Here is a 21,770-nt window from a genome sequence, read left to right as displayed (position 1 = left end):
CTTAACCTACAACAAATCATAATACCTTTTAAAAAACAACTGCAATTTAAACCGAAACATATTTTATGAAATATTTTATTCCAGCTTATCATATTCCTTAAATTTCTAACTGCACACAGTATAATTACATTCACTGCTGATCTTCTGTAGACAATGCTGTTAAGAGATTCTCCAACTCCTTCCTTGCATTGTCTATGTTTTGTTTGTTTTCCGCCACTATGGTAACGTTTCCCGCCGTGATACAACCCTTGGTCAGTGAGATGAGTGTTGATGTGGAGTCTCGACAAAAACGATTCCTGTATTCTCGTTGGTAAGTCTTTGAAGATATGAATTCATCAGTTTAACTTTTTTATTATGATAAGTAAACAATGCATTTGTTCAAGTCTCCTAAGAGTAATGATAATCCTCAGTGTATACATGTATGTATAATAGTTTAAGAACGAACTCAACACATATATATTAATTAAATCAGTAAAAGAGACACATTTGACAAATTACGTTATATCTCTTCTGTCTCTCTATTACGCAGAAAATATGCGCAAGGAGTTCGTTTCTAGTCTACTCCGCTCAAATATACACTAAGGAATATTATAACTCTATCCTGTTATTAGACTTGAATGTATTCGACTTGGTTTAAAAATTGGGCTGGTCGTGTACATTGGATTGATAGCTAAATTTTCTTTTGAATTAATTCAGGGCGTTAAATATGACGTTGAAAATGACATAAGAGGTAATTATATATAGTTCTTTTGAATACGGAATGAATGTTAAAAATTAAAAGATGCTACTTTATCATTTTTATACGCATTGCTATAGAATTCGTGGGCGTGCAGTACATAGATACAATTTCAATTAAAAAATAATTGCATAACAATACCTCTCTAACGTCTTGACGAGCACCTTCGAAGAGAACTATGTCAATTTTCTTCACCAGCAGATTGGTATCAGAGAACTCTATGATTGCATCAAATAGTCCCTTTGCCGACTCAGCCCCGGAATAGTTGTAAACCCCGGTACCTAGGGCCGGGAAAGACAACGATGTAAAGCCATCTCTCGCTGCTTTCTCCAAGCACATCTTGGCGATCTTTCGTACCTCCTTTTTTAATTTTTGATCCAGAATATGAAAAAAACGTAAAGATTTACTTGCAAATGATAATAAGAATAAAATTGACTGAATTTGTTTTAGAAAAAATGTTGCTTTAACGACAAAACTCATCGCATTTGTGAGTACACTTCAAACAAACTAGTTATTATTGAAAATGAGTTAATCTAAGGGTCCCAAGAAAATAAAGAGCCGTATTCTGAAAAAAATTGCTTTGAGGATGACTTTGCTTCGTCTCTAACCTCTGTGTTAGTTTTTCAGGTATGTCCTTTGACCTTTTGGCCTAAAAATTGGTTCAAGTTCAAAGCAAAAAGCAATCACGAGGCGACTTATGAGGCAGATTGTGTCAAAGGGAAAATACAATACATATGCTTTGGACAAAGATTCTTAACCTAGACACTGGGTTCAAAGTTACTACATACTTTTTTACCCGCAGACACTCTTTCTACAGAGTACAAGTCTGATCGGGCCAGGTGGTATTGAACATATAGTCTGAACAAGTGATGCTGGACAGACGGATCGAGAAAAAAAAAGGACTGATTCTAATATGGTGGGCACAAATTACCTCCTCTTGGCTGGTTGGTGTCTTGTCAAAACAAGCATGATACACAGCTTTGCATCGGAGATTTCCACCACCTTCAGTTACAGCAATATGACCATACTCCATTCTGCCGCTTGTTTTCTGTACAAGTTTGTTTTGGAAGTCAGTGCCTCCTTTCTCAAATATTGCTTTAGCAACCGTTGATGGTCTGGCACAAAAATTGGTATCCGTATGCACTGAGTTCACTATTACATCAACCTACATTATAAAACTTTAGTTTGAAGATAATTAGAAAAATAACGAATTAACATTACACTCATTAGACAATGTTTCTTTCATATAATTAATGAGACATTAAATGCCATCATTTAAATTGACAGAGAGTACATAAATTCAAAACAATTTTGTCGAAGTTAAAATGTCTTTAAAAACAGACGTATAATAAAAATCATAACGTGAAAAAAAAAAAAATAAGTGACTTACATCTTCTTCTGCTATGTTGCCATTTTTCATGATGATCTTACAATGGCTCTTCACATTAATGACACATCGCGTCTCTTTCCCTATTTCTTGAAGTCTTTGCTTAGTCGCTGGATTCGATAATTGATTAATAACTGCCTCCGATGATGCTGTAAATGTTGTCCTGTAGATTTTTCTATCATCTATTGTGCTTTCCAACATTGCTTGACACGAGTTAATACCAATGTCTGTTCCTCGTAGATGAACCCCGTCGTCCTTTAGAGATATAGACACCATTTCATCTTTTTTTGATTCCAACATTTCCATTATTTCTTCTTTTTTCACACTTAGACACAATTCTTTGATATCGTCTGCACATTTCCATTCAACTATTTTGAGCTTTATTTTTTCATTTAGAAAATCTTCTAAAGAGCTTTCTACCTGCTCTCTGACCACTGGTAAACAGGTGGCTACCAAATCATTGCCAAAGACTGACACAATTACTTTCTTCCTAGTGTTATTTCTAAGAAGAGGATATTTCTTATTCACCCATTCATCTGAAAGGAAAATTGTCCTCTCCAAATCGCAGAGTGTTCGTTTGATTTCAACAAACAAGGCATTTTCCAGATAGCTTTTGAAACTGTCTACTCCTTGTGTCTCTGATGCAACATACAGTATATCTTTAACAACCAGATATGAGCAATTTCTCCTTTTGAGTTCACAATGAATATGATCATTAACTCTTTTTTCTAGAAACAACAAACGTTCATTGTTATTGAGCTGTCTACTCAAGAAATGTTTGTCATACTTCTCAAGGCGTCCCCGAACTTCTCGCTTAGCATTCACGACATCCTCTTTAAGTCCACTGAATCTGGCACTGCAAGTGCCATTTTTCTCTGAACAGGTATTGTCTTCTAATTCGATATCAACTGAAAACTTCCATTTGTTTTGAAAATGTGTGATATTTAGGTACAGAAACTGCTCCTCGTCTAGATTCATTGAATCTGTAATAACTTCATCGTGCAGAACAGAAGTCAAAATACCGTCTCTAAAACAGACGATATCCTCATCGTGTCCAACGACTGACATCTTAGCTTCAGAAAAGAAAATAGAGACCTTGTTTCCTGGCCCATCTAGAAATTTTTTAAATTTTGAATCGGCATAGGAAAATCGTCTGTCGTCAAGATCACAGTCATATATTTCAAATTGCTCTTGGCAATACTTTTGTGTGGTCGTGTACATTTCTTCTAACTTTTCATTTTCAAGCGCGCCTTCTTCAACATAAATGCACACACTACTGACATTGTTTGGAATCTTTTCCAATCTTAGTTTTAAATTTTTGAGATTAACGTTTAATGCCTCGAGACATTCATCGTTTGATAAAACATGCGACAGTACTCTAGAATCAAGACCAGTTTCTTCAACATTTTTGCATTTAAGCATTCCATCTTGATGGTACTGTATCGTGAAGATCGGGTGGGACTTGCAAGATGGCGGGTTTTCCAGTGCGGTTAAGGTTGTCGACAATTGCGACTCAGTGGAACTAAATCTACTAATGTAACCTACAATATAAAAAATAATAAGATCATGAATATCTGACAACACTCGAAACCGAGTCCATCTTAATCAAGGTATCAAAAATTTAAATAAAATATTTTTGTTAGCTTCCATAAACCGTAATTTTACGTAAGTGTTTTTAGAATCTTGGCGGTCTGTCTGTTCAGTTTTTATGACTTCTCTTCAAACCATCTTGTTTGTTTTGACTGAACCGAACACAAAAACCGCTTTTTGTTTAAGACTCTCAATTTTGTACAAATGTACAAATATGAGTTCAGAAACTTTTCCAGCAGGAATATAGAGTGTAAGAAAAATACTAGTAGAGTAGAGTGATTGATAACTTTCCCTCTCAAAAACCCATTAGCCAGGAATATGTTAACCTTTATCAAAGCTATTTTATTTAAAATAAATGCAATGTTTAAGATGGGTCAAAAACAAGTTCTTTAAAAAGTTCATAGTGAAAATAAAATGAAAATTTTTTAATATCTTTAAAGAATACTAGTATAGTGACTAGAATTTATGGAATAATTATATTTGAAACAAGCAGATATACTTAGTTTTTAGATTCTTTTATACAATCACGAAAGCCATTTAAAAAGTTTTGTTCCAGGTACAATTAAAAAACAGAGTAAAAAATCATGTCACCTGTTAGTGATTACAGGGACTAAATACATGCATCCAATCTGGGATTTTTTTCTTCCAAAAGCTGTTACCAGTGTGTGATTACTCTGTGTCACCTGTTTGTGATTACACTGTGTTACCTGTGTGTGATTACTCTGTGTAACATAGTTATTTGGAATGAAATGTATAAGTTTGTTTTATATGAAAAAAATCTGACTTGGCAATTTTTGCCCACATCGCCTCAAACCTACTAATTGAAATTCCTTTCAGTGCAGTGTTAAATGAAATTGTCATTTCAGTAACTTTTTCTATGCGAATAAGTTACTTTTTAAAAGATATTACAATTTTTCACTGCCCCTTACCCTGGAAACCTTTTGCTGCTTACAGACTCTGAAATAAATTCTACTTGGTAATTTAAGGTATTTTCTGTGTAAAAAAAAAAAGAAAGAAAGAAAGAACTTGTAAAATCAAATCATTTTTAAGGCGAAAATTTGCAACATTAACGGTCTCTAAGACGAAATTATATGATTGAAATGTGAATAAATTTAGCACTTTGATTGTAATAGTCCCCCTTTTGAAATATATCAAAATAATGACCATTTGACCGAAGGTTTATTAGATTCGTTGAGGTTTAAGTATATTTGACGGAGGTAAAATTTAAAAAAATCCGAAATGAAGTCATTATATTTGACCTTTGACCTTTTGATATGGCCTTGTAATTTGATGGGCATTAAGTCTAAACACTGGTTTTGGTAATGTCCAAATTCCAGGTCTTTACTATGAACGACACACACGTCACACATTTGAGATTAAACCATTTTGGTTTAAACCGTTTATCGAAGAGCTAATAAGCTTGTTTCAAGTTACAAATGGGTCTTGCTCCAACTTTAGCATTACCGGTGTCCTCGGTCTCCTCGGCTTTACGGATATTCGTTTAACATAACCAAATCTGTGATTTCATACACAAGTTAGTCTTCTCGCGAAAATAAATTCAATCAAGCAGGTGGGCATCTGTTCCCAAAGGTCGCCCATCTTGCTTGTATTGTTTGGGGATGTTTAACAAGGCAACAAATAATGCATGGCTCCCTTATTTTAAGCAGCCATAGCCTATATCGCCAAAAATCATTATATGAGGTTATTTTTGCATTGTTATTCTTATTACTCCTACTTAGGCATCTTTGCCTGATAGAAGGATAAATTGCACAAAAATTAAATGAACACTATTCAAATGTAAATTTTGAAAAAATCAAAATACGCTGTACCTCAATTGTTTCGGCCATATATAAATGATGGGTATGATATGTATTGTTTTTTAAGATAATTTCTTTCAGATATGAGGGTTGTTCGGAAATTATTGAGCCAACTTAAATATTTCCCTTACTTAACTTTGATGAAAATTCGCATAAACATTAAAGAAACCCCAAAAAGTAATTAAGGTGGTATGGGACATCTGTCGATATTAATGTGGATTAAAGTACTATATAATTGAAAAACTTTCACCGGTTTAGAATTTTCAAATTTTACAATATTTAACCAAAAAATAGCTTTTAAAAATATTTGAATAGGTAAAAATGGTAAACCCCCAGCGGGATTCGAACTCATGACTTACAGGTTCGTAGTAAACCCTCTAACCCACTGTGCTACGGAATTAGGTAACAATTTTTTGGAAAGAAACTACTTATATAATTACACTTCATTTTATTGTTTATTTCGATAAACAATACGTCACAACATGGAAGTGTCCCATACCACCTTAAACAAAGTAATATTTAAAAAATGTTTAATATTTTGTTAACAACGGTAGATAAACAAGACAGTGGCTGGGATACCCAGTGCAGGCATGAAATCGGAGATTGAAAAACTTAGATATCTACTTTCTAAGTGTCCGTAGACTTTCAATTAATGATAAGGAAATCAAATTAGATATGTTCATTTTGCTATGATTTGCGACTAATTTTTGATCAAGTTTCACTAATGTTCGAGATGAAATACGGATATAGTACAAATATATTTACCAGGCCAAAGAAATCTGACAACGACTTTAAAATATTGAATTTTCATGTCAAGGCGGCGCTGTAAATATACATCAAATTGGTGAAAATTTCAGAATGAAAGTTCACGAGACTTCACCGAGATTTGTTCAGTTCCTGTGAAATTTCGAGCGGAAGTATAAGTGTTCGGATAATATTCTCAAAATACGTAAGTACTGGTCGATTTTCATATCATATTCTACTTTGATTTATGTTAAAACATCAACATCTTTTAAGAAGTATATATATGTCTTATTTCACCATCTAGCGGTTTTTTTTAAATCAAACGATGTTATTCAGAACAGAGTTATCGTTCGTGTTTAACCACGTGTAGAGTGGGTAATAATATAAACATTAGGTTGCTTAATAAAATCATAGCCATGTTTGATGCTTGTGGTGTGCAATACCAATTTTTTAAAAAATTAATGGGTGAAAGTTTTGCATAAAAACTTAGTGTATCGAGCCATTTTCAAGGAACATTCTGCATAAAAACGTACAGTCTGTTTCACTATTGATGTTATTACTAGGTCAGGCGCGGATCGAAAATTAATTCTTAGAGGGGATCTCTACTACGCATGTTAATTGTCGCAACAGCAGAAAAAAATATTTTTTGCATTATTTTGTTTATTTCTAGAACACATTTTATCCACCAATTAATGAAGATAAAGTTTAAAATCAATAAACCTTTAGAATTTATATTTGACTACAAGTACCTATAGATTCTCTAAAATAGACTATAAACACGAGGCACGATTTTTACTGCGAAACAGAAAGGGTCAAATAAAACCACGTGGTCTAAAATTTAAATGACAATAACATTCGCAGGGGTGAAAGGATAAAGAGCTTTAGTTCATATTGTTTCACAAATTGTTAAACTAGAATTAGGACAAAGGGACTAAATATCAAGTACCTTTTATACACTCACTGTTGTCAACAGTTCTAAAATATGTACAAATTACCGCAGGAGACTTTCACAGTAATTTAAACTTTCAAGTAAAAGTAACTCGAATTTTTTTTACACAAAAATCAAAAATGAGAGAATGTTAAAATGACACCTGGAAATGAAAACAAAAAATGAGAAATAAGAATAATCATTATTTCCGTTCGTTTGTAAGGTGTTCAAAACACAGGAGCAATGAGAAGCGTTAAAATGACGTTGCAAAAAGTTTGCGATTGCGCCGGGTCACTGGACGAAGGCACGTCAATTCGCTTGCCAGGAATGATCTAATCATGCCATGGACAAGAAACTTTTCACAATGATAAACTGTATCCTTATTTACGTTTTAGTGAAATATCAAGGGTTTATCTTTTTTCCTTAAAGAATAAGAGAAAATGCCTCAATAATTTCCGAACAACTCTCTTAATATAATTATTATATATTTATGGAAGCCGATTTGTTTTTGTTTTTTTTTTGCGGAAAAACTACAATAGCAAACCTTTTTATATTTTAACCATATATAATTTAATATAGGAATATATCTATTAAGAAATTTTTCACACATCAAAGCAGATTAAAAAAATACTACAATAGTTTTTTTTTCTAAAATTGTTATATATGATCATAAATCATGTCTGCCTTATATGTAAAAAATAAAACAAATGAATTCTACCGTCTGGTTTTTAGTGGGGGCCATCTCAAAATATTAAAATGCACCAAATGTTGCTATATATTTGGATCATTACGAATGAAGATTGGTAAAATGGATTCATTCATGTCCTCGAGGATAGCATCATTCTGTATTTTAAATTTCAAGAGCGTACAATTTTTACTTCTTCTTTAATGTTATTTCTTATAATGTACTCCTATAAAGCTTCATTTTAACATAATTTAATTCTGGTTGTAACGCGCTTTCTGATTGGCAAAAAAATTATTTTACATCGTATAAAGAATTTTGCCTACGTCATAGTAAGACTAATGTCAAAAACGTATCAATACGCGTAACGTTACGTTTGAATTTTGTAAAATTTTACGTCATTTTAAAGGTCAAATGACCTTTTTTTTTATTTACAATGAAGAGTAAAAAAATTAAATTATAAGCAATGAATTCAATATTTAATAGTTTTATACGATATAAAATGGTTTGAAACAGTTTACGCTTTTTTATAGACACTTCGCGGTTTATAAAGCGTAAACTGCCCCAAACCATTCTATATCGTATAAAACAAATAAATGTGGAAATCATTCCTTCAACGTCTTAAAAGCGCAATGGCAACGCTCCCCTACCCCACAACGGAAAAATCGTTTAAAAAATAAAAATTTCCTTAAAATATAATTATTTTATCTCTATTTTATTTATTGTGCTCAAATTTATAAATGATATCCAAAAAATCTCATAAGAAGTATAAATCAACTGTATTATACTAGAATGCGCAAAAACATGCGCAATGAAAACTAAAGTTCCTTAAGATAAGAATGAAGAGACGTATCTGATACTTTCGAATCTTTTACATTTAAGGAAAACTATATTTTAAATTCACCGTTTAAATTTAAATTTTACAGGTTCGTGGGGACGTAATTTCGTGTATTCTTATATATCTACAAAAGGAAATATGACTTTATTACCCTAATTTATCAATTCGTGGAGGATGTTATTTCGTGCATGAGAGGTACCCACGAATTCCACGAAAATTGAGCCACCACGAAATCTAATGATTCCAAAGTACCCTATCATCAACAAAGGTGCAAAATTTTATTTTTAAACATAAAAGCCGGTGTGTAATGAGCACCGAATTAGAGGTTGACATGTTTAAAATCACTTTCTTTTATCAAATAAAGGACCCCTATCTATTAAGTTTACTCTGGATAGGATATGATAGGATAAGATAGGATACTGGCTACAAAATTCAGGATACAGGATGTAGAAAAAGTATGTAAGAAAGAATTAAACTTAGTCTAATATTAACTAATCCACCCTATCCTGCATCCAACAATCAATCAAAATCGAGCTTTTATTCAATTATTTTTTAGAACGAATTTCACAAATCGAACTTTTAGTTTTATACATCTCATTAATATCTTTATAATGAGGAATTTCTATTATGACCTTTGCAAATACTAATTATGTTTTTAAACAAAGCTGAAACAAATTATTTTGCACAAAACTCTTCTGATAAAGAAATTAAAGTTTTGCAAGCCTGTCTTGTTGTTTAAAATGTTGTTTCTAACTTTAAAACTGATAGAATGGATTGGAAAATAAATGTTAAATCTACAGGATGGAATTGAGGTTAAGTTATAAACTTTATGGATAGTGACACTGTTCGTGAAAAGTATGTAACTTGTATTATTAAAGCAGTGAAAGTATAAACTTTAAAAATGAAATCAGGAAAAGAAAGAAAGTAACAATAATCAGTAAATCACTAACCTTAAAATGTGTTATCATTACCAGGATGTAATAAATTATCATGACTCGAAATATAAGCTTTGATTACAGTTTTACTTCTAAATGCTACTTTTATTAAAACGTTAATATCGTCATAGAAATATACAATGTATTTCTGAACAAGCCACTTGATTATTGACCAAGTTTGCCTTGTTAATAGCAAAATCTGACTGATGTACATGTATAGTTAAAAAGGCAACATATTTACCCCCGTTTCAAACGCGAAAATAAAAGAAAAAGTGTATACAGTACTTTGCATTTGGTTAAATTAACCCATTATGGTATTGATTGAGTTTGTATAGTCATCATCTTCACCAAAAAAGTATGTTTACCCATTTGGAATTTTTATTAACAATACTTTACTTTCGTTTTGGTTCTGATAACCACTCAATCAAATATACTAATCTGATATTTGATCTTAAACCATTTAGTAGAGACAAATGAAAACAACAAAATATCAAATAACTAATACAAACCACTTTCACTGAAGGAAACGACATCCATGGTTTCTTTGGAAGCCATTTTACCATTACACCTCTGCAGGTTAGCATGTCCAAAAGACAGTCTCGTGGTATCATATCAAGTCGTACCCTTACGGATTCGTGTCTCTGGCTACACTTGTTATCAAATTTGATAACATAATTTAGTGTATAAAAATATATTTGTACTTTCTTGCCATGTGATATGATGTAGCAACAGGCCGTTTGGTACATGTAAATATCAAAAGGAAATGAAATAAAGTGAACAAAGGGTTCCAATTATCATGTCGATGTTTTATCGCTAAATTACTCGTGTAAAATAAACAATAAAAAATGCGAGTATGTAATTCCTATGTACCGTGCCGCTGATTTCGTATATATTTGTTTCAAGAGAAACCATCAAGTTGACGCTCTTATAATAAGATTACAATTGGAAGTTTAAAAAAAAACGGAAAAATTGTTTTTCGAAAAAATACTTCATAAAACCAACCTTTATTACAATTCAATAGAGAAATTTTAAAACGATTTGATTTAAAAAAAAAAAACAAGAAGAAGAAAAAAAGAAGAAGATTTTCAGAATAAGTTTAAAGTTCTGCATTTTGAGGATGTCTATTTCATCTAGACTATTCTGTAGAGTCAAAATTTGCAAGACTTGATAGATGCTACGTTTTAAAGTGTTTTATGTTGTTGACAAAAGCACCTCAGATATTTAACTAAATTTTCAAAAGAATTATAATGAAACTGCAAAATGAATATACTGTTAGAGGCATATGGCAAGGTGTATATTTTAATTTATCATTAGTGAGTCGTAATTATCTTTAACAACGCCATTTCTAAAACATACCTCTTGGTACGAACCGTGCATGAGTCTACTCCTTTCCGATTTGTCAATAGATTTTATCATTGGTTCATTCTCCTCTCTGCAACTCTTCTACTTGTTACCCAATGTCTTTATTGTTTTCTTAACCATTCTTTTTTATTTCTGGCGTGCATGCTCACGATGATTAACTTTTGTTCATAATCAAAGCACGTGTTTTTGTAACTGCTGACCACTCAATGCCAAAGGTTCATTAACGCGGTCTGAAAGTAAAAAAATTGATGTAAAACATTAGGTTAGCAATCAATTTTTCCAACCAGCAAAAATGTTGATTGTATTAAGAAATTCAAATTGTATATGTTTATACATTTAGCTAAACAAAAGCTATGGATAATTGAACAAATGAGTAGGAAAGGAACACTACGTTATCAAATACATGTAAATCCTTACATAAAAGTCAGGGCTATATTTTGTCTTATAAGAACAGTAATTATGTCATTTTTTTCCAACCAATATTCATTTCGTATACTCTAATGTACAAAATGTATATATCATAGGTAAAATACTCTGCCAGGGTTTTATTTTTCGGAGGGGCAATTTCGTGCAGTACCATGTATAAAGCATTTAAAAGACACATTAGTTAAATTACAAAGGCGGGTACAAAGCTGAACTTTATTTATTTGACAACAATCGATAAACAAGTCGTACAACTTATATTAGTATCTTTCGTTGGCACGGATGTTAGCGCGAGAGTATCATTGATGTGGGAAGGAACCAGATTACCCGAGAAAACCCTCGTGCCCGAGTGGGCGACCACCATATACCTTTTCACAACCACTGTCGAACAACCATTGCCGATCACAGGGATCAAACTCCGGTCGCAGAGGTGATAATTTAGCAAGTACATTCACCCCTACGAATGTTAATGTCATTCAAATTTTAGACCACGTGGTTTTATTTTGCCCTTTCAGTTTCGCAGTAAAAATCGTTCCTCGTGTATATAGTCTATTTCACAGTATCTAGGTTCTTGTAGTCAAATATAAAATCTAGAAGTTTATTGATTTTAAACTTAATGTTCATTAATTGGTGAATAAAATGTGTTCTAAAAATAGATGTGACTATACAAAAATTAGTTTTTGTTTGCTGTTGCAACAACTATCATGCTTAAAAGAGATCCCTCCTAAGGATTAATTTTCACTCCGCGCCTGGCCTAGTAATAACATCAATAGTGAAACAGACTATTTTATTTTATACAGAATGTTCCTTAAAAATGGCTCGATATACTAAGTTTTTGAATACGCTAATATATGTACTAATTGTATAATTTTAGTAAAATGCTCTGCAGTTTTACAGAGTTGCAGTGATGTGAACTATAATTTATTCAGCATCTTTTGATAAAACAATGTAAGTTTTATATTCAAAAAAAGATAGTCGTCCAGTTTTTGGTGGTTTTTTTAGAATTTAACTCATCATTTGATGACAGATACTGTAAGCCAACTGTCTTAAGAGCTTTCTCTGATTGCTCTTTACTAAATGTTACAATGAATATTGTTGTTCACTGAAAATTAGCATATTAATCTGACTTTCTTAAAGTTGTAACGTGATTTGGTGGTTGCAAACGTGGTTCGCGGATCGGTGGTTATTGGTTGTTAAGATTGTCACGTGGTTGTTAGGTTGTTGCATGGTTCGGTGGCATGTACAGCAGGTACTTGTCAACTGCTTGCGTATATTAGTAAATTAAAGTGTGCATAAGTATGAAAACAAAATCAGTGGAAAGAGTCAGATGTTTTTGTGAGCATCATTTCTATTTGAGATGGTTATTGTCTTTATAAGGTATAAATGTTTTATATGATTCGGATGAAATAAGTGAGAAATTGATAGAGGCTTGTAAAAAAGGATAGGAGCGCCCTTCACTTTTCTTGTAAATAAATAAAAAGATTACGTTTTTTAGCTAAATGTTTCACTATTTTATGTTACAGTGTAAAATGAAAAATATTTGTAGTGAAGAATTGATATACGCAAAGAAGATAGGGTAAAAAGATGGCGCAACTGCCCAGTTGGTTTAGTCGTACAACAAAATTTCAAATTTAACATTTTTTTCAATTAAATATATTTGATATGTTATAATACAAGTTTACAAAAGGGTGATTTCTAACTATATTAAGTTTGAAATATTTAAAAAAAAACGATAAGAAAAAAAATATCCTAAAGTTTTGGTGGTATCGAACCTAAAACATAATAACCCAAGTTCTATAAAGTTACCTAATGTCTGGTGCTCTAACCACTAGGCCATTTCATTCACAACAAAGTGTGTTGTTTAAATGTTATATGAGACGTTGACCACGAATTTACGGACTTTTATTATTTTTCTAATATGTTCATTTGTTGGGCTACAAAATGACATTTTTGAAGTATAGTGGGTCATCTCTCCACATTTTTGTTGATTAAAATCGATGTAAATTCCATTTAACAGCATCAAGACTATGAAAAAATATGGAGCTCAGACCCACTCTATTTAAGAAAAGGCATTGAAGTTATAAAAATGACAATATTTCGAAGTTTTGACACGCATACGCCAGTTTAAATCAACCTATTACAAGTATTTAAAATATTTAAGGGTTACCAACCGATGTTACGTTAAATATACATTGTTTTTAATTATTTTTTAAGAAAAATGATCAGATTTAATGATGTTTTAATTTTGCAGTATCTAATCATTCCTCATATGGGCATTTTACATGCCTTATTCACCCATCTTCTTTATAAGATTGGAGCTCATTCTTTACAGATTCCATCCCTTCCTTCTTACATATGTATTAGGAGTTTGAGGTTTTGTAAGTGTACGGTTTCGCTAGTGAAGATGACTTGAGGTAGTTTTATGCAAGCTCCCCATTTGAAAAATAATGTTATGTTAAATAAATGTTATGTGTCATTTAAACACTGACTGTTTATTTTTGGATGTCGTCGATCCTGTTGCACACCAAGAGATGTAGACAAATTGAACACCGCGCCTTATCACCGCTTGGTGTGTTACAGGACCGACGACATCCAAAAATAAGCATTTCACTGCTTTTATTTATATTCATACTGATGCCTTTTTGTATGGAATATATGTGTTTTGTCGCTGTGAACCATAATATACGCTCTCAGTCAGGGATATGAAACATACATTTAACAGCCATATTAACATATTATTTAGTTAGCTACCGCGACCAAAAATATAGTGCCAGAAACTTTGTGTAGAAAAATCTTTTTTTATAAAGGAGTAGAAATAATTTAATGATTATTTTTCAAAAGTACAAATCAAACTGGTTATGTGAGATTGAAAGTTTCATTTAATCTTACAAAAAAATATACTCAAAACATGTGAAGAGGTTTATATTTGTGCTCATGGCGCATGAATTAAAGAGTGAAGGTTGCAGATTTCCAATTCAAAGATAAGGGGAAATATACAGTGAATGTAACTTTCTAATGCAAACATAAGGGGATATATAGACTGAATGTGAATATAAGTTCAACCAAGTTTTCTATCCAACATTTGAATATTCTAAAGATGGTTTTACTGTATCTGAGATCATAGTTATTTGAACGTCGACTTGTTTGTAATGAAAAATGGCGGGATCTACATGCTGTTTTACATGAAAATCGTTGTTGATTTTCCATTATTAGAGTGTCGCCTTTTTATTTAAAAAAAGCGTCTAGCAACCCATTTTATATGGTGAACAAATGTAATTTCATTATCACTGTTTTATATTGAAAAACAAATACCAATATGGCGTTCCAAATATAACGTAGAACGATTTTAACAAGAGCTTAGATCTAGACTTTGGGTAGTTGAGTCAAACGGCAATGTGACGTAGGCCTGTCTATTTCATTGTAGGCCACTCGGCCATGGCTCTTTGAAATCAACAAGCTTTGTCTGGATTTTTTACGAAGACTACGCAATCGGTGTATATTTCCCTTTAAACCAGCGTCATTTTAACTTGTTTTGACGCAAGAAATAGATGGTCACATCCTACTGAAGGTCCAAGGTCTTGTTTTAAAATGGTTCTAATTATTTTCTTGTCACGTCAATATTGGCATTTGTTTTACAAAATCAAAAACTGACTTTTAGTGTGTGAGTCTAGAGAAGTCAATTCTTAGTTCTGATTATATATGAATTAAAAAGTGAAGGTTGCAGATTTCCAATTCAAAGATAAGGGGAAATATACACTGAATGTAACTTTCTAATGCAAACATAAGGGGATATATAGACTGAATGTAAATATAAGTTCAACCATGTTTTCTATCCAACATTTGAATACTCTAAAGATGGTTTTACTGTATCTGAGATCATAGTTATTTGAATGACGACTTGTTTGTTATGAAAAATGGCGGGATCTACATGCTGTTTTACATGAAAATCGTTGTTGATTTTCCATTATTAGAGTGTCGCCTTTTTATTTTGAAGAAAAAAAAAGCGTCTAGCAACCAATTTCATATGGTAAACAAATGTAATTTCATTATCACTGTTTTATATTGAAAAACAAATACCAATATGGCGTTCCAAATATAACGTAGAACGATTTTAACAAGAGCTTGGACTTTGGGTAGTTGAGTCAAACGGCAATGTGACGTAGGCCTGTCTATTTCATTGTAGGCCACTCGGCCATGGCTCTTTGAAATCAACAAGATTTGTCTGGATTTTGAGCGAAGACTACGCAATCGGTGTATATTTCCCTTTAAACCAGCGTCATTTTAACTTGTTTTGACGCAAGAAATAGATGGTCACATCCTACTGAAAGTCCAAGGTCTTGTTTTAATATGGTTCTAATTATTTTCTTGTCACGTCAATATTGACATTTGTTTTACAATATCAAAAACTGACTTTTAGTGTGTGAGTCTAGAGAAGTCAATTCTTAGTTCTGATTATATATGAATTAAAAAGTGAAGGTTGCAGATTTCCAATTCAAAGATAAGGGGAAATATACACTGAATGTAACTTTCTAATGCAAACATAAGGGGATATATAGACTGAATGTAAATATAAGTTCAACCACGTTTTCTATCCAACATTTGAATATTCTAAAGATGGTTTTACTGTATTTGAGATCATAGTTATTTGAATGACGACTTGTTTGTAATGAAAAATGGCGGGATCTACATGCTGTTTTACATGAAAATCGTTGTTGATTTTCCTTTATTAGAGTGTCGCCTTTTATTTTGAAGAAAAAAAAAGCGTCTAGCAACCAATTTTTATATGGTAAACAAATGTAATTTCATTATCACTGTTTTATATTGAAAAACAAATACCAATATGGCGTTCCAAATATAACTTAGAACGATTTTAACAAGAGCTTGGACATTGGGTAGTTGAGTGAAACGGCAATGTGACGTAGGCCTGTCTATTTCATTGTAGGCCATTCGGCCATGGCTCTTTGAAATCAACAAGATTTGTCTGGATTTTGAGCGAAGACTACGCAATCGGTGTATATTTCCCTTTAAACCAGCGTCATTTTAACTTGTTTTGACGCAAGAAATAGATGGTCACATCCTACTGAAAGTCCAAGGTCTTGTTTTAAAATGGTTCTAATTATTTTCTTGTCACGTCAATATTGGCATTTGTTTAACAATATCAAAAACTGACTTTTAGTGTGTGAGTCTAGAGAAGTAAATTCTTATTTCTGATTATATATGAATAGCACCAACTGTTAGGCCCAAAAGCATACTGCAGAGTCATTCTATTTCTGAGGAGAGGTGGGGAATTCGTAGAAATTTAATACATCGTCCTATGTTTTCTCCAATGATGATTCTCTGAGAAAATCATCTGTTCATGATGAAAATTAATGACGCTTTGTTAATGAAGTCAGTCTTTTCCTTTGTCATAAAGGTACTTTCACTGCGAAATCTTTAACTTTAAAAAATAAATTATACATATTGTCATCTTTCACGATTACTATTGAAATAATTTATTTCAATAGTGGTTTTATTTCAATAGTGGTTGCAACAATGCCATCCTTTATATTTTTTTTTTATTTTTCCGGATTTCTCTCACATGTTTACATGAAAAATGATACTTTTGTCAGTACTTGTGCAAGGTGCAGTTTTAAGGAAAAAATGCATATACAAGTATTTTTAAATTACTTCTCTTTTTCAGTTGATATATTTAGAAAGAAGAGGCGCATTCTGCTCAATATTTTCAGAAAAAAATCAATGCAGTACGGTTTTCTATCCTATTTAGGATTGAATATCATCATGTCCATGTATGAATTTTGGTTCCGATATCGATTCATCATTTTTTTTAAAATCAAAACAATATTTATTGTATCTTAAGACGATTGTAAGATGTAAAATACAATGCATTTGGGGCATTGGCACCCCCAAACCCTCTCATTCTCATCCAACTCATTCTCAACTATTGTGAAGATAACAAAAAAGTTGAGTCCGATACACACGTTTTTCATGTTTCTATCTTATTATATTATAATGATTTTTCCCACTATCATAGGATTTGAAATATGGTAAAGATAAAAAAAAAATTTTATAAGTATATTATAGAGAAAGGAATGTTGATTTTTTGGGGGGGTAATAAAACATCATGTAAAATAACTAATCAAAAACATAGTATGCTCGTCTTTTTTTAATATCTGTTAAGAACGCGTTGTGATGACAATGTGCGAAACTTTCGATTAATACATATTGATACGAAAGCCCATTGAGCTCATTTTCATAGGTAAAAAAAAAATTTTTTTTTCGCGAATAAACGCGAAACTTTCGCGAATAAACGCGTTACTTTTGCGATATAACGCGAAACTTTCGCGAATAAACGCGTTACTTTCGCGAATAAATTCGAAACGTCCTCGAATAAACGCGAAACTTAAATATAAACATTGGCATTTCATACAAGAACCCCTATGAAGAACAATGACTGAAAACAAACATATTAATTTTAAATGAAACAAAATAGTCTTATTATATAAAGATGTAAATGAATCAGATTACAAATTGATATAAATTCAAACTTAGGAAATCTTTAAAATCTTAGTACTGATTTTCAAATAAAATTATGCATCGCGTTTTTCACATTCTCATGGGCGCTGTATTGTAGAAAATGAGGTATAACATATGTTGATTATAACAATTTTAATTCGAATTAAAAGTTTTCTTAAGTATCATTTTAGAATTGAAAGGATATCATTGTTCAAAACGTTATAATAAATGTTATATCGCTGCGCCATAAATTAACGTCTAGTTCATTTTAATATCAGAAAGATAAGTCAAGCTGTGAATTGAAATTTTTAAGCTATTGTTGAAATCTAGATGATGTAAATTCATCGTCTAAATTTATCACAAATGTCACTTGAAAATCAGTACTAAGATTTTAAAGGTTTCCGACTGTTGAATTTATATTGATTTTATAAGAAAAAGATAATCAACGAATGCCTGTTCAAACACAGGGTCGGCGAATAATTAAAAATGATGCCCTAATTTATTTTCTACTTGGAACATATAACAACTAGAAATGTTATGAAGTTTTTTCAGATTTATTAGTATCTATATGTAATTTGTTCTCATAAATCAACGGAACACGAATGATATGATAATAATGAATAATAAGTATTTCATGATTTGAAACTAAAAGTATTTGCAATTGTTTTCAATCACTTTTCTTAATAACGGTTCTTATATAAAATGATATTATTTATATAATGGTTTCGCGTCAATTTGCGAAAGTTACGCGTTAATTCGCAAAAGTTTCGCGTTTATTCGCGAAACTAACGCGTAAAATCGCGTCAGTTACGCGTTATATCGCGAAGGTTTCGCGTTTATTCGCGAAAGTTTCGCGTATATTCGCGAAAGTTACGCGTTTATTCGCGAAACTTACGCGTTATATCACGAGAGTTTCGCGTATATTCGCAAAAAAATATTTTCTTACCTACGAAAATGAGCTCAATGGGCTTTCGTATATTGAAGACGCTTATTAATCTCAAGAAAAAAAGATAGTTACAGGAGTTACCTTTCTTGTAATCCCAAGCCATGTAGACTTCCTAATGAACAGAGTGATCCAATCAATATATTTACAAATCGGTGGCGCTAAGAAAAATATAAAAATACAAAAGGAAAGAAAATGTCTAGTCAACTTACTGTTTTGCGCATATTTCACATTTTCTCATACTTTTATTTTACAGCTAGTCGACTTTTATTTAAAAAAAAAAACAAAAAAAAAACAAGGTGACACATGCACCAAAAAGAGCGCTGATTTCCTTTTTGTGTGTGTCCAAAAAATGAAATTTTTGGAAGATCTCATGAGAACAAATGAGAAGCACTATTGATATGATTTGCATATTAGAACATATGTAAATAAAGTTTCTTTGTCTGCGTCAATTATTTTCAATTATAAGGAGTTGGGGGGGGGGTAAACTTAACGGAAGTGTTTGTGGAATTTAGACGATATCAGAATGCTTACAGGATCGATAATATACTTACATCACCTTTTTTTCTCTAAAAAATCCGATTGTGGTCAAATAACCACTGACAAAGTCTAACTACGAGTGTTACAAATTACAACACTTTGACGGCTTATACTCACAAGGCTTATTGAAATAACTTTACAAGATTACGTCACATTATTAAATGTGACTTCTTTGTTCTTTTGATGTTAACGATTTTGTGATCGATAGGAATTTTGGCTATAGTAGTGAAAAAAACATGGGGGGGGGGGGGGGGGGGGGGCATTGGCTTCAACTTTTAACTGCATTTCTGTAAACCTTGGCTGCTTTAGTTGCCTATAATCATTAAAAGAGCCTAAAATAGGTTTAACTTAGTGTATTGACAAACCTGCTAGATTTTTAAAAAATTAGCTGTTCCTTCGATGCGACATCCATATAGAGAGTATCGATCATATATGTACATGTATGCAAGTACTTATACTCACTTTTATAGGGGAGACGCGAAAAACAATTAGAGAAATGTGTTAACATATAAACATCAAAATGTGTCTTTTATTAGTGTTTCAAGGAGGCATGAATGTAGCGATCATTGCAAGACAGTTACATAACGTGCTATCGCGGGCCAAGAGATCGTGTACTTTTTAGGAATGCCCGCTATGAAAGACCAAAAGTATTCCCTCAACTTGTCCCTATAGTACATGGTGTATATAAAATGTTGACACCTTTCAGGGCGCCAATTAGGTCGCAGGCTTACGGCTTAAAAATGTTCACAATAAACCTTGTTATAAAATAAATATCAAAATACTTCAGTATATTTGGTATCTATTTTTGTTATATCTTGGGAGGGTGTTGGGTTAGGAGGTTAGGGTTGTAGTGTTCTTATTATAAGAATATAATTAATTTTTAATTACCGATTATCAGGGGTTTCTTTTCCCAACATGAAGACTGTGGCAGTCGATACGTAAATCGTACGGCGTTTTGGAAACACCCATAGATGTAGTTCCGGACAGCTTGTTCGAGAAAAGTCTCACATATTGCAGAAAAGCTTAAAACCTATATATGACTATTATAGTCATATAAAGGTTTTAAGCTTTTCTGCAATATGTGAGACTTTATATGTCATTATGACTGCTGAATATTTGGCCTATATTTGAACGATTGCACAGTCAGAATTGCATTTAAAAAGGCTGCAGAGGTGGTCAACGAATTAATCATCAGATCTACATAAACTTTTAAGATATGGTTTGTTTTACTAAGTAATAATTCATTTATAGTAAAGAAAAGGTTTATAATTATTTTCTTTTAAATTTGGGGTATTTTCCTGTATTTTTATCTAGAGCTCTTGTTCTAAAGGAGATCAATACAGTCTAAAAATGGCCACGACCAACGAACTCTCTTAAACACAGAATGTAATTCAGAATCAATGGACCATACATGACTTGCTTTGCAGTGTTATGTTAGTGCCGAAATTGGAAAAAAAAACAGCACTCTCCTTCATACTTTCTTAGTTTAATTGTAACGTTCCCCATCCATATATTTGGGGTAAATTAGGGTCGAGGCTTTTTAATCCAGTTGTTAGGCACGTACATGTAGCATCGTTTTTGAAAGTGGGAGGGGATGGGCAGACTTATCTTGACAAGGAAAAGAAAAAAAAGTACTTCCCAAAACCATTAAGATCTTAATCCATGTGTGTGTAAAGGATGGAGGGGGGGGGGGGGGTGCGAAGGGTACCTTAAACTTCAATATACCGTTAATTTCATACCTTTCACTTTATACTCATTTTTAAATTTTAAAAAAATGTTGGACGCGAGAAAAGTTTTGGGCCAGTGCCCTTCTGATGCTACGTGCCTGCAGTTGTAGAACATTCAAGTTTATTCATGGATTGATTAAATCTAATTAATTAATTAATTAAAAGTAATTAAACTTAGATATAGTAGTTGTCTTAGTTATATTATCAACATACCTATGAATAAGTGTGGGATGATTTACAAAATATGTTTGCATAAAACTTTCGGAAACCTCTCCTCTTCCAAACAATTTGGGAGGCGAAACTAAGAAAATTCTTTTTATTCGTTCTTCCATGAATTTTCTATTCACGTTGTATTTTTAAGTAAAAACCACCAATACTGTTTTCTTTTTCAATTAAGATCAGTTCTTTGAAAAATAGAAATCTGAATTAAGACTTACTTATTTACCTCTCATTCTAAAATATTGTAAGGTACTTGGTTCATAATAAATTTGGAGATATGCGAATCATCAAAATAAAATAGGAATGATGGAAAAGGGTGTTTGGGAGGGGTCTAAGGATAGAGGTGTTTCCTCGACCTCTTTTCCCTGGTTTTCGATGGATCTGCG

General features: G+C 32.2%; 1 protein-coding gene across 1 annotated transcript; it reads right to left on the bottom strand.

Annotated features, from left to right (window-relative positions):
- On the bottom strand, positions 1 to 3,659 carry LOC128192806 (uncharacterized). Its single transcript, XM_052865788.1, has 4 exons — positions 2,127 to 3,659; positions 1,668 to 1,901; positions 878 to 1,096; positions 1 to 316 (listed from the first exon to the last, which is right to left on the bottom strand). The coding sequence occupies exons 1-4, from the start codon at positions 3,543 to 3,545 to the stop codon at positions 131 to 133; spliced, it is 2,058 nt and encodes a 685-aa protein (XP_052721748.1). The 5' UTR covers positions 3,546 to 3,659; the 3' UTR covers positions 1 to 130.
- Positions 3,660 to 21,770: the final 18,111 nt, after the last annotated feature.

This window comes from Crassostrea angulata, chromosome 7 (assembly GCF_025612915.1).
Source record: "Crassostrea angulata isolate pt1a10 chromosome 7, ASM2561291v2, whole genome shotgun sequence".
Classification (NCBI taxonomy): domain Eukaryota; kingdom Metazoa; phylum Mollusca; class Bivalvia; order Ostreida; family Ostreidae; genus Magallana; species Magallana angulata.
This window is presented reverse-complemented; position numbering and strand designations above follow the sequence as displayed.